Here is a 14,475-nt window from a genome sequence, read left to right as displayed (position 1 = left end):
TGGGGCCTCTACGCCGCGCGCCTGCAGCTGGCGGCGGCAGGGGCTGGCGGCCTCAGCCCGCTAGCGCCCGCATGGCCTCTCAGTTTGCCCATCAAGCCGCTTCTCCTTCCCCTTACGGGGAGCTAGAGGAGGAGGTGGCAGTGGGCGGGAAGCCTCTGGGCCTCTATGCCGTGTGCCCAAAGCTCCCGGAGCCACCACCAGTGGCAGCGTGGGGCTGGTAGCCTCGGCCCACGAACACTCACAGGGCCTCTCAGCTTGCCTGCCTTTCCTGCCTCTGCTGGCTTGCATGGACACCGTGGTTGCCAACTCCAGGTAGATAAATTCCTGAAGATTTAGGGGCTGGAGAGGGTGGAGGTTGAGGGTGTCTTCTTCATATTTTCTTTCCCTGTGTCTCTTTCCTCATTAAAGAAATAAATAAAGAGGGAGTGCCCACTGATGGCACCCAATAACAATGCCTCAGACCATTCAAAAGTCTTTTAATCAAATGGATTCTGGTTTTAGAAAAGGCATGGCCACTATGGTTGCTAGCTCCAGGTAGGGAAATTTCTGAAGATTTGGGGGCTGGAGAGGGTGGAGATTGGGGGTGGTTTTTTTCATATATTTTTTCCCGGGGTCTCTTTCCTCGTTAAAGAAAGAAAGAAAGAGTGCCCACCGATGGCACCCAATAACAATGCCTTAGACAATTCAAAATTCTTTTAATCAAATGGATTCTGGTTTTAGAAAAGGCGTGCTCAAATCTTGCAAGTTGCTGCTCACAAAGTAGATTTCTGGCTCACAACACTACACCGCTTAGAGGGAACATTGGTCCCAAACAGCCCGATTTGGCTTGTTTGGGGCCCAAATCAGCCCACTGCGAAGCACAGGAGCATTCTCTGGCCAGCACAATGATGTCACTCCTGGGAAATGACATCATCAAGCCGCACCAGGAACACACCTGGGAGGCCCGTTCCCGCGCCTTTCCCCCATGCTGGCCAGGTGAGTGGTGGATGGAAGTGGAGGGCAGAAGCATGGGATTCCCCCGCCTCCATCAGGGGACCTGAGATCCCTAGGACTGGCCCAGTTCTGATGGGGGGGGACACCATTGATCCACCAGGAGGCATCCTCGTGTCCGTAATTGCCAATCTGCCCCTAGGAGGATGAAGAGGGAGAGGCTATGGGGGTTTTGAGAGAAGGAAAAGGGGAAATACTGGGGGAGGGGGAAACGAGATGCCCCCACAAGTCCTTTCAGGTCCCCCACGTGTTCACACATAAATGGAGGGAGCATTTAATTTTAATGGCAAACAACAACAACTGTGCTCTTGTAGACAGACTGGTACCTTATTCAGAGTAGAGAACAAAGTCGGTGTTATTAAGGAAGCAGGAGGGCGACGGATGTTGAACCGTCTCCATCACCTGGCCGTGGTCTATTGTGCAAATTCATTCCCCTGCTTCATCCTTCAGCTCCTTCATTCCTCCAATGCCAGAAGTGAACCAGACAGGGAGAGAAGTTCCCCATGGGGGTGGTTCAGATCTCCTCATCGAAACTTTCCTTGTCATGTTAAAACTAGACTTCGCCTTTTTACAAGAAAGGAACATCACATGATCAACAAAGATGGCTGCCCCAAAATATCTGGCCCAGACCTGAGAATATAACCGTTGAAGACATATAATCGAGGTTTCATGCTTTACTCAAAAATGAGGGGCTAGTGGTTGGGTATAAACCTCTCTGTTCTGTTTTTGTCTAAGGAGCATCTGTTCCTACCAGAGATACTCAAGAAGCAACTACCTATGTATAAATGTAGTTCTTCATCAGTGGAAAAGGAAAGTTTTTTAAAAAAATTAAATATTAAAGTTTGAGGTGTCAGGTAAAAAGAAGTTGATACTCAGCTACCTAGCATCTTCAGATTCTGTTTCTGGCAGCCTTGGGTTCATATTTCATTGACAGGAAGTGGAGTGGGTCAATGAGTTGTTTTGAAAAATGAGTGTACCCAAAAATCCCTTTGGCTGTAATTCATTTCCTTGTATCTCCACAGTGCTTCACAGTGAAGCCACATCAGAGGAGACATTTTTAGGTGGGTAGCCATATTGGTTGGCAGTATAACATCAGGATTTGAATCCAGTGGCACCTTAAAGAGAACAACGATGTTCTCAAGGTATAAGCTTTTGAGCATCAGATCTCACGAGGACTTGCCAATGAAGGGAGCTCTGATTCTCAAAAGCTTATATCCTGAAAACCTTGTTACTCTCTAAGGTGGCTCTGGATTGAAATCCAGAGATGACAGGATCTATCCATCTGGCTTGCCTCCCTCAGATCTTAGATTTCAGCGTCTGTAGCTGATTTGGAGCGTGTTTGCCAGGGACACTCTATCAATGTGACAGGCTAATATTCTTATCTTCCTGAGGGGAATTTTTCACCTCAGAGCCCTTTTGAGGCGAACAAACATTACCTATTTCATTTATTTTTACCTTCATTTTTGCTTCGGCTTTTTTTCCACAAAGGTTTCTGTTCACCAGTTTTGCTTTTTGTTTATTGTCTTCACACCTTATACTTGTTTTTCTATATAACGTATGCATCCATTGCATAAATTTGTACGTATAATATGCATACAAATTATAACGGTGATTTGTGGTAGAGAGTGCTGTCAAGTCATAGCTGACTTATGGCAACCCCTGGTGGGGTTTTCAAGGGAAGAGACTAACGGAGGGGGTTTGCCATCACCTGCTTCTGTCTTCATTGGGCTCATGGTGATTTTTCAAAGTACAAATAACTTTAAGGGATACATTTTATGGGGGAAATTCTGTGCCAGGAAACAGAAACAAAAGAATTGCAGGTTTGATTTGCACAAGAAAGAAACACAATTGGAACAGGAATTTTTAGGTCAAAGTGGCGGACTAGGAGATGGGACATTTAAAGACATACCTATTCCAAATTATTTGGTCTGTGTTCCAAAGTGGGGCAGATACAATAGGAATCTTCACTGTTCCATTTTTTTTTATTTCTATATTTATAAATAGCAATTTCCAACAATAAATAGGGAATAGCCCAATGCAAAAATATATTTCTGTCTAAGAATCTACTTTAGTGCAAGCAGCGGCCGGGAAGTCCAAACACAATTGTCCGTCCACACCCTAAATAAATACTTGTTTCTGTTCTCTTGCAGGTGCGTGGACTTCCTGGCCGCTGTTTGCACTAAAGAAGATTCTCAGACAGAAATATATTTTAGTATTGGGATATTACCTATTTATTGTTGGAAATTACTATTTACTATTACTATTACTATTTATTACTGTATTTTGCACTTGAACACAAAACACTTATAATTATTTATATGCAATAGTTTCTATGTATCTTCCCCTGGACGTGGGGTTTCTACTATGCTCTTAACTACCAAGCTGGCTCCCAGAATTCAGGAGGGGTAGAGTGCTGGGCAAAGTGAACATGCCAAACTTGCTTTGCCAGCATGAATAAGTGCAGAACACAGCTCACCCCAGCGACGCCCCCAGAGATGACCTCTCACTTTCTTTCTAAACCTCGCTGAGAGGGATCGGGTTAATTGCCAATGAAGCATTTGCTTAGCCTGTGCTCCTCCTCCCCCCCCAGGCTAAAAATGAAACTGTTGACTCGGTACCAAAATCTGCTGAGTTGCATCCCAGCTTCAGGACAAGATGAAAGGCACGCCTGTCTACAGTTTGGGGACTCCCCGGTTACTTCCCTGCACCTTCATTTTTGCTTCATGCCGACAGACAGAGAGCACATGTGCAGGGTTGCTAATTCTGGGCTGGGAAATTCCTGGAGATTTGAGGGTTGAGCCTGGGGAGGGGAGGGAGCTTAGTGGGGTAGCAAGACTTGACTATTGTAATGCAGTATACAAACGTCTCCTGTCTAAGAGCAGGGCTGTGGCGAGGCTCGCCGCCACCCAGGGGGAGCTCCAGGGCAGTTGCTGCCCCCATGACCACTAGTGCATACGCATGTGGCCTCCCAGCCCTCCTGCTCAGTTGCCTCACGTGCTTCCCCAGCCACCTACCACGCCAATGACTGCACCTGGCCTAGAGCTGTTGCGCCCAGGAGTGTGCTCTGGCGGTGGCAGCACATGGCAACTGAGTGGGAAGGCTGGGAGGCTGCCCGCTCGGTTGCCTTGCACTGCCGCTGCCAGCGTGCACTCCTGGCCGGGTGCAGCAGCTGTGGGCCAGGCACAGCCTTTGGCATGGCAGGCGGCCAGGGCAGCACGCGGGCAGCCTCCTAGCCCTCCCACTCAGCCTCCAGGGCTGCCACCACCAGCTCCGTGGCATGCGCTCCTGGCAGCAGCCGTGCCCGGTGTCCTTTCTTCATTAGTGCCAGGGGAAGGTGACCCCCCTATCCCCCCTAGATCCAGCCCTGTCTAAGAGTCTTTCCACACAAGACGCCAGACACATGTTCTTCACATGTCGAGTCCCACAAGGTTCCCTGGATAAGATAGTCTTACAAAGAACAGCTGCTCGATGCAATTCTCTGCTGGGGGAACAGCAATGGGAGGGATCTCTCTCTCTCTCTCTCTCTCTCTTTCAAAAAGCCTTGGCTAGGGTTTTCCTCTGGGAGCTGGCAGTGGGGGTGGGGGGACATAACAGGAGGCAGGAAATCCAAGGCGACTTTTTGCAAGAGAGAATCTCCCCCCCACACACACACACTTCTCCCTGGTGGAGACTCATATTGCAGATTCTCTGGCTGCTTCCACACACGTTGGATAATCCACTTTCAATACTCTTTAGTGAACATTTGAAACTAATTTTCCATGTGTGGAACAAAAAATCCACTCCAAAAGGATTGCGAAAGTGCATTGAAAGTGCATTATTCAACGTGTGTGGAAATAGCCTCTGCCTCTCTTGCAAAAAGCCTTTGGGGCAGTACGACGGCCCCTGGAGTGTTCCTGCGCTCTGCAGCAGGCCAAATCGGGATGCACAGCTGCATTCGAAGTGTGTGCAGACAGGGCATCTCTTTCCTGCAAAGAAAGCGTGCAAAATATTAAGTCCAAGGTGTGGCAGTTTTAATTCATGCGATCAGCTTTTGAAGCCAGTGCTCGGCTGAAAGGTTTGGTAAAAATATAATTAATAATAAATATCATAATCCCATTAGGTGCTTTGCAATTTGCTACTGCTTTAAAGGAAGTGGTGACGAATTGCAAACTATTGTGATCCCTTCTCTCAAAGCGCTCGCAAATTGAACGCTTCCTTTAAAAAGCTTGCAAAGAATGTCATTTTATTTTTTGTATAGTTTTTAAATTTTTTTACTAAGAAGTAAGGAATACAGAATAGAGGGGATGGGGAAAAGATATTCATATTATATAACTCTAATACATTGCACCGTTCAATCTAGTATATTTCTAGTTACATCAATGTGTTCTGCAGATCAGCTATTTGTTTACAAATTTTTCCATTCATTTTAATGACCATAAAAGGCTGATTCCGCACACGTTGGATAATGCACTTCCAATCCTCTTTATAGATCATTTGGAACGGATTTTTTCGTGTGCAGAACAAAAAATCTACCTCAAACGATTGATAAAGTGCATTGAAAGTGCATTATCCAATGTATGCGGAATCAGCCACAGTCTTCATCTTAACTAAAAGCTAGGTTTCTTCAAACTTCTTTTGTATCCAGCTGTAAAATGGCTCCCAAATGTCATTATATATTGTATTGTCCATGTCTTTCAATAAACTCGACAATAATGTCATTTTAAAGGAGGTACCACCCCTGACCAGGTGTAACACAATCACTTTGCTTGGTATCAGTTGTTTGCCAAAGGTTTGTTTGTTTAGAGAGGTAGCGTACTCATTGTTTGCTAAGGTTGCCCATGTGATTATCGCAGAAGCTCTGCTCTCACAGTAACTCGCCTTCATTTGCCCTCAATAATAACTTCACACTCATTGTGTGGTCCCTCATTGGCCAGGTTTGCTACCGGAAAAGTGAAAAACGTGTGCTGAAGAACTAATAGCATAGTGGAAGAATGAGTGGAAACTATCTCCCCAAAAAATGGAAATGTGATTGTCAGGAAATGTTTTACCCTCCTTGAAAATATCATATACCCTCTTAATATGACAGACAGACATTTGGAATAGACAATTCTTTGCAGTCTTTTTTACAACTTTGGAGGAAAGGCTTCTGAGAAGAAGAGAACAAAGGAAAATAGATGGTCAGTGTGGTATAGTGGTTAGAACATCGGAATGGGAAAACTCAGGGTTCTTGGATGATCTCTGTTAATGTTATTTATTTACTCACAGAATTTATGCACCACTTTTCTGCCCTCATCAGGGCTAGCAACAGGGCTCATTTTGAGGGGGGACACGCAGGAACGCAGTTCCGGCAGTTCCTCAAAGAGGTCACATGTCAGGTGGCCCCGCCCACCTGACTCTCGGCCATTTTGGGCCTGTTTCAGCCTGGATTGGGGCCGAAACGGCCCGGATCGGGCCTCTGACAGGTGGAGGATTACTCTCCCACTCAGCAGCGGCCCGATCCTGACCATTTTGGGCCCCTTTTTGGCCATTTTCAGTCCCTTTTTGCCATTTTGGGCCCAATTTTGGCCCTGAATGGCCAGGATTGGGTCCAAAACAGCCAGGATAGGTGATGTCAGGGGGTGTGGCATATGCAAATCAGTTATGGCAATGACACTTCTGGTGATGTCAAGGGGTGTGGCATATGCTAATGAGTTATGCTAATAAGTTCCTCCAGCTCTTTTTCTACGAAATGACCCCTGGCTAGCAAGATAGGTTCTTGGGCTGGTCGCTCTCTTCAATGTACCTCACAGGGTGGTTGTCAAAGTAAAAGGAAGAATAGACAAAGCATCTGGAGGTCCTTGGCTAAGATAAAATGAAAATAATATATAAATAAAGCCAAGCTAAATCAAACAAGGAATTTTCTTTTAACAATCTGATTATCAAAATTGCCTAACGTATTTTGAGCGTCCATATTGTTTCTCATGCAACAAGCATCAAATCCTCAATTTGAATAATACCATCCTTCCTCAGTGACCAAATTGTTAGGAAATAAAGGAGAAAGGGGAACTCTTACAAGTAACCAACAGGAAGTAATTGCAGAGGTGTAGGGTGCCTAGCCTGCTGGTTCGATTCAAAAATCCCCGTTTTAATCTTATTTCCCTTTCCCCTTGTACCAAAAGAAACTGTGTCAATTTTAAATGTTCTTTGTGCAAAGCAAATTCTTACTGGCTAGTCACCCCACTCATCTTTGAGTTGCAGCAAGACTTTTTATGCTGGAAATTCTCCTTGAGTGAATTTTTCAGACCCACTGGAGTATACGAATATCTTGAATCAGCAATCATGAAATCGATCCACTTTTCTTAGGGATTGCTGACTCACAACAACTTCAAAGATGGTTGGACTCGGCGGGTGGGGTGGGGCTGCAATTTATCTTTTCAAAATCATTGGGAAGAACTGATCTTCAGTGTTTCCGTGTCTCGCCTAGCAGTCTTTAAGGCATGTAGCAGACTGCCCTGGACAATCCTACCCAGTGATACTGCCTTGCATGCACTTTTGCTTACAACAAATGAACAAGAAAACATATAAATATATGTCCTGTAGTTATCTGTTCTCTTTCAACTCAGTTTTCCCCTTGTCATTTCTTTTGGGGGTGGGGTGGATTTGATGAGATGCCGTTTTATATAACCTCAGATAGATTAAGAAATCTCACTTCTCTATTCTGGCTGTCACAGATATAAGGATAATAGCACCTTATATTAAGTAATACACATATATTCCAGTGAACTTTCTGAACTCTGCATGAACTCTGTTGCGTTTTTTTTCTGTCTTGTTGAATAACAACACAAGTGCAGGGCCAGCGCACCCATTGAGGCCAGGCGGGCGCCAGAGGAGGCGCTGGGGGCGGGAGCATGCCCCACGGAGCTGCAGCCTCCCAGCCCTCCCGCCCCGTGCTGCCACCGCCGCCAACACATGCCCCCAGCCGGGTGCAGCAGCCACAGGCAGGCTTCTGGAGTGGCGCAGAGCAACTGAGCAGGAGAGCTGGGAGGCCACCTGCGCGCCGTCCCAGCCACCCATTGCAGTAATCGTGCCAGAGTGCGAGCGCGCCCATGATGACATCACACGTGGCGCTGCTCCTGCACAAGTGTACTTACATCTTTGACAGCCACTTAAAAGTAGCAGACAGTATCTAGATTAATGTCCTCCAATCATAGAATGGATCAATGCTGATTGACTCACTTAACTCTTCCTGTCATTTTGCAGAGATTTATAGTTTTATTTTGCTAGTTGGATCTATAACATCACTTTTTGGCAAATTAGAATGGTATACAATTGAAAATATGAATATTTAATTAAGCATTAAACCAATCATAGTTTCTCTATGTTATCACATAAAAAGATCTTAGATTTTTGCATAAGGTAACCTATAAAAGTGCCAACTCGGATAGTATGTCAGAGTTTTGACTGAAAGAAATCTCATGAGGACCTGGGTGAGAATTTTACCATTGCTTTGGGAATCTTAATGCATTTCATAGAAACTTTAATTGCTTTAAATTTAAAGTCAATTAGAAAATGTTAGCAAACCTAATTCTTATTGCTTTTCTGTGTTCCATCTTTGTAGGATTTATATTAATAAATTTATATGTTTTGCTATCTTATTTCCTTAACAAGACTAGAGTGTACTGCAATAAAAAGAAAGAAACTCTTTGTGTCTCTTGAGGGGAAAAGTTTTGCAAGAAGAACCTAATACAGAATTTTGTACTGATAAGCAGTCTTGTATAAGAAGCAAGTTCTGTTTTGCAGGTCTTAATGAAGTGCTGAAAGCTGTCCAAGAGTAAAGATAATTTTTTTAGCCTGAGATGGTGGAAGTCTTAGATAGAAACGGATAAACTCTGTTACATGGCATTGCAATAAGCTGTATGGTTTTCTCTTTGCCTTTCTGCAGTTCCTTATCCAGGTGCTCAGGAGCTCCTCAGAAGTGCCTTGTAAACTGACAAAAGTCACCGAAGGAATTCCATAAGGCAACCTTAAGAAACATCAGTTGATCAGCCGGCAACCTGACTTTGAGAGGGAACCTGAATTGCATCTCTTGGATCACATGATACAAATGAACTCTGATCTGGTTTTGTGTTGGGTTCCAGTAATGACCAGTGGGATATTTCTGGGAAGGTCATGGACAGAACATGAATAGCTCTCTCCAACATCGAGGACACAGATATACTGCTTTTGAACAAGGCAGTTCTATAATCAACCCCACCTAATAGCCAGCGACAGACCTATTCTCCATGAATTTGCCTATTTTTTTAAAAAAATGCTTTAAGCAGTTGGCTTTACAGATCCCATAAATCCCTATTGCCCATAAATTTGTGTAGTTCTAGAATTATGGGGGAGGAAGGAAACTTTTCTCCCTATTAGGATCTGGGAGAGTCAGGTTAAAATCCGTGTTCTGCTTCCATGAAAGCTTGTTGGGTTACCTTGGACCAGCCTCACAATCTCAGCCCAATGTCAGGGCCGGATCTAGGGTTGCCAGCGCCCAGGGCAACCCTAGTCCAAGCCCCACGTGCACAGCACGCACCCTCCCCGCTCCAGCGGCGGCGAGGGCAATCTCAACTCCCCTCTGTCTGGAGATCAGGGGACGGGGCCACCAGCCATGTGACCATTTTTGCCGAGGGCGATTTAAACTTTTAAAAACTCTCCCCCTTGTTCCAGATGACCCAAAGTGACGTCATTGTGTAGTCCTGTGCTGGCAACCCACTGAGTTCCACCACCTCTTTTCCCAGAAAAAAAGCCCTACCGGTCAGAATGGATATACTGAGTTAGATAGACCAACAGAATTACTTGGGAGGAAAAAAGGCTATATTCTCCAACCTTGGTTTCCTGTAACAGTGACACAGCCGGCCTAGCAGCTGGGCAAATCTCTGTTCAAATCCTTGCTCAGCCTAACCTACTGTCCTCATCATTGTGAGGATAAACAGAGGGAAGGGGGACTGAGCCCCTCCTGCTTCTGGAAATCCTTTCACCAGAGCTAGGGTTCCCAGTTCCAGGTTGGGAAATTCCCGGAGATTTGGGGGGTGGAGCCTAGAGAGGGTGAGGTTTAAGAAGGGGAGGGACCTCAGCAGGGTATAATGCCATACAGTCCACCCTCCAAAGCAGCCATTTTCTCCAGGTGAACTGATGTCTCTCAGCTGGAGATCAGTTGTAATTCCAGGAGATATCCCGCTACCACCTGGAGGCTGGCAACCCTACTAGAGACTGCTTTCTACCACTGAGCTATGGCCTTCTTCCTTTGTCACTTTGCATTGCAATATATTGGTTGAACCTATGACTCAACCATTAAGCTGCCATTATCTACTTTTAGTCTCAGCTACAGTTGTCAACCTCCAAGTTAAGCCTAGAGTTTTCCCAGAGTTGCAACTGATCTCTAGGCTACAGGGAACCGTTCACCTGGAGGAAAAGGCAGATTACAGACCTTTGGAGTGCTAAACTCTTGTTGTTTCCCCCTCCATTTGCAATGTAGTAATAGAATGGTTTTCAAACACCCTCTATCTCTTCTTCCCTCTCTCCAGAAATGAAGCAATTGCAGAATGACACCAAACATTTTTTTTCTTTTCTTTTATTCTTTTTTACAAATAATGTCTTACAAAGGGCATACACAGTATGCACACCATACAAAGATCCTGGCAGCAGGACAAAACACTCGCAATCCATCATGAACGGAAACTTCCCCGCACAAGAGGAAACAATCATTGTATCAATGAAGCCGACAGAGAGCATTGTTCTTAGCGTCACAATATGGGACGCCACAGAAACAGAATCTCTCATCAGACATTTTCTTTAATATAAAGCAAGAGGGTATCATTTTCCTAAGAAACAGAGAAAAATACAAGAAAGAATGCACAGCTTTTTGCTTAGCCTTCCTTAAAGAAAAGGAAAAGCTGGTTGTCTTTGAAAGTGGACAAGAGTTTGTGCCAAGAAGTCAGCCATCTGGGGTGCAAGAGCCATCTGGAAGAAAGCCGTACATTTTTACAGTTATCCAGAGAATCCTCTCCTACTCCAATCTCCAACAACGCCATGATTTGACAATCATACCATAGTTGTAACACAACATATAACTTGCCCTTAAACACACACACAGCAATCTTCATTATGAAGATACGTGCCCCTCCCCAGGTTGGACTGTTGCTGTGGGTGACTTTCACCCACTGAAGAACAACCCAAATACTCCACCCCATAATAAAAAAAAATACAAAGGGGAAATAATATTCCCTACAAAGAAGAAGAACAGGACTAGATGATTGCATTGGAACCCAGCCCTCCTTCTGGAGTAAATGTCCATTTGCAAGCTTCCTGAAGTCTACCAAGGTCTCCAGAGCGTAGGAGCGCTCTTGCAGGATGAGTGCTTCAAGGCAGGAGGCGAGCTGACAACTTCAGGAGTGGACAGTTGGTTCCTTTGGAAATGGTTCACAAGCTTGGCTTGCGTTTCGATGTGGACTTTGTGGAGAGACATGAACCGGAAGGCCTCTTGGAGACATCTCGAGTAGCCCTCTTTAAAGTCATGGTGAGCGTCTTTATGAGCAGGCCCTAGGGCTGGAAAAGAAGAGAGAACGGACGTTATTTTAAGATTCATGCAGCGGATTGGAACACCAGTCAACAATGGCTGTTTTCAAAGTGCCCTAATGACTTCTGCAACCTCTGATGTGGCTCAGTGACTGAGAGCCAAGCTACAAGTGACACCTGACACAGGTTGGACACTTGTCAGATTCCCTCAAGGTTTGATGGGAAATGTAGGCATCCTGGTCTTGCAGCTGTAATGGAGAGCCAAGCTGTAAAACCAGGACGCCTACATTTCCCATCAAAACTTGAGGTAAACTGACAAGTGTCCAACCTGTGTAAGGTGGCACTTGTAGCTTGGCTCTCAGTGTATACTTTGAATGTGGTTCTAAGGTAGCAGATGAAAGGGAAGGCTATCTTTCCAAGAACCACTGCCAAACAGATCAGATAGCACCAGCCCAACTTGGTATAAAGTAGCCTATGTTCACTTGAGTCTTTCTTATGGGAAAAGGCCATAGCAAAGTGGCAGACAATCTGCTTTGCATGCCCATGGCTCTGGCATCTCCATTCCAAGGATCTCATGCCTTGAGAAACACCTTTCTGTGAGTCTCTCTACATGAGACGCCTCTGCACGTTCGTCAAGTGTAGGGAGATGCAATGTTAGCCAGGATGGGTAGTTTAAAAAGACAGAGCTGGCAGAGATCACTCCTCAGAGGGGTTGTTAATTTCATCTCCGCCTCTCTGAAGGCTCTGTCAATTTCACCTGTCTAGTTTAAAACTGGGTGGAATTGTAATCAGAGGGCAGCCAGGAATGGAAATGGGATGGAGCTGCCTTCTAGAGCCGGGCTTAGACCTGAAGAGGTTAGAATGAGCTGAAGTTTCCCTTCTGGCCTTTCACAGCCCCTTCACACAGCTCCAGTGTAGAGCAAAGCCTTTGCCCTGCTACCAACTCTATTTTTTTAAACTACCCTTCCCGGCTAACATTGCATCTCCTGACATTTGTTCTTCGCATGTCAGATGTCTCGTGTAGAGAGCAGCAGCCAGTCAGAAGGGCTAACACTTAGCTAGATGAACCAATGATTTGATCCAACAGAAAACATCGTACGGACTACCAACCTTTCAAATGCAGCCATCTCTGCTCTCTCAGGTAGTCCACAGTCATCTCTAGGATGTCAGCTTTCTCCAGCTTGGAGTTGGGCTGGTGTCTCTGGAATTCCTTCTCCAGTAAGACCTTCAGTTGCTCAATGCTACTGTTCATGCGGTCACGGCGCATTTTCTCCACTGCCGGTTTTCTCAGCTGCAAAGAATAGAGAGATGCATTTAGGAAATTCTTATGTTAAAAACCCGTTCGCTGCATAACCCGTGGAGCTCTCCAAGCGGCACATGCCAGTCAATAGCATTAAACAGAGGCTCCTAAACATCAGTAGAAATGTCTCATTTCTAATAAAGTAAAAGAGTCCAGTAGCACCTTTAAGACTAACCAACTTTATTGTAGCTTTCGAGAACCACCGCTCTCTTCCTCAGATGCATCTGAAGAGAGCTGTGATTCTCAAAAGCTTATGCCACAATAAAGTTGGTTAGTCTTAAAGGTGCTGCTGCACTCTTTACTATTTTGCCACTACAGACTAATACGGCTAACTCCTCTGGTTCTATTTCCAATAAAGGTAGCAAAACTTCTTCCCACACACATACCACACACACAAATAATCCTGGCACTTGTCATTTGATTAAATTGGTTCTCTTAGCTATCCTCCCTCCTTAGAACTACGATTCCCACTTCCTTCTAAAGAAAGAGACCACTTGACCCATTTAAGATAGTGGGCAGCCGTGTTGGTCTGTAATAGAAGAGCAAGATTTGGGTCCAGTAGCACTGGACCCAAATCTTACTCTTCTAACCCATTTAAGCCAATCAGGAACATACACCTACAGAATCTCGTGTGAGCCAGTCCAGTTACTTACTTTGTTTTTCTCCTTAGGCGTGAGCAGGCCACTTTGAGACATGAACACGAGGCCAGAAGGTGCCATCCTTTCCCAGGTAGCGAAAGCAGAGTAGGTTTTGTCAGGCTGCAACCCGGAGGGAAACCTGTTGAAGTTTATTGCCTCTTGCCTTGTATTTATACAGGTCGGGCACGCTGAGAAGAGCTGTGGGTGTCTGCTTCCCTCGACTTTCCCACACTCGGGAGCCAATCAGAAAGGCTCTGGAAGACACAATAGAAGAAGTGGCTATTCTTGCATGCTCCATTGGCGGTGAATAGCCGTTGGATAATGACTCTCTCTGAGATGAGCAGGTGGAGAGTGTGTGGCACGAGAAAGATTGGAATCGGGGATTACACATGGGGAGCTGGGAATGGGCCGGACCTCCCCCCCTCCCACTTGCTCAGGCAGCAGAAGAGATCCATCACATTCCAGATGATCAGAAGATGCACTTGGTAGACGTCAGTGGGCATGGAGGGGAGGGCATGGCAACTGACGGCAGGGAGGATGGAACCTTCACTTGCCTGAAGGGGACACAAGTTTCCACTGTGAGAGACAGTGTTGTGTAGTGGTGAGAGGAGAGTGCTAGGAGTGCAGAAACACATGTTCAAATATCCAGTCTTGTACTGTGTCTGCGAGCAAGTCTCTCTCTCTCTTTCTCTCTCCTACCTCACAAGGTTGTTGTAATGATACAGTGGAGGAGGGAAGAGGCATGTATGTCGCCATGAGCTCCTTAAAGAAAGAACCAGATAAAAATGTGTAATAGTCAGTACCATTGGGGAAGGCCTAGTTCTTATTATTGAAATAGTCATCCTGTATCTAGAGTCTCTTCCGCTGCAGGGAGGCTACAATCTTTCTGTGGGGAGACATTTTCTGCATTGAGGAGGGATTCAGTCATGTGGGGCAGCCTAAAATGGGGCATCCCACATACAGACTGAGCACTTCAATGAGAACTAGTCCCCTATGAAGGACAGTGGCTAAAAGATTCTGATAGTCTCTCTACAT

General features: G+C 45.5%; 1 protein-coding gene across 1 annotated transcript; it reads right to left on the bottom strand.

The window, feature by feature from the left end:
* Nucleotides 1-11,299: 11,299 nt before the first annotated feature.
* Nucleotides 11,300-13,521, bottom strand: LOC129344981 (transcription factor HES-5-like). Its single transcript, XM_055001916.1, has 3 exons — nt 13,456-13,521; nt 12,613-12,793; nt 11,300-11,532 (listed from the first exon to the last, which is right to left on the bottom strand). Exons 1-3 carry the CDS (start codon nt 13,519-13,521, stop codon nt 11,300-11,302), a joined length of 480 nt encoding a protein of 159 aa, XP_054857891.1.
* Between the last annotated feature and the right edge of the window lie 954 nt (nt 13,522-14,475).

Source organism: Eublepharis macularius, chromosome 17 (assembly GCF_028583425.1).
Source record: "Eublepharis macularius isolate TG4126 chromosome 17, MPM_Emac_v1.0, whole genome shotgun sequence".
NCBI classification, from domain to species: Eukaryota; Metazoa; Chordata; class Lepidosauria; order Squamata; family Eublepharidae; genus Eublepharis; species Eublepharis macularius.
Note: the sequence above shows the minus strand (reverse complement) of the source record. Positions and strands in the feature narration are given on the sequence as shown.

Coding starts and splice junctions, on each gene's coding strand:
- LOC129344981 (XM_055001916.1), bottom strand. CDS start 13,521: ATGGCACCTTCTGGCCTCGTGTTCATGTCTCAAAGTGGCCTGCTCACG. Junction 12,794..13,455: donor CGCCTAAGGAGAAAAACAAA/GTAAGTAACTGG, acceptor TATTCTTTGCAG/CTGAGAAAACCGGCAGTGGA. Junction 11,533..12,612: donor GAGATGGCTGCATTTGAAAG/GTTGGTAGTCCG, acceptor CTTCTTTTCCAG/CCCTAGGGCCTGCTCATAAA.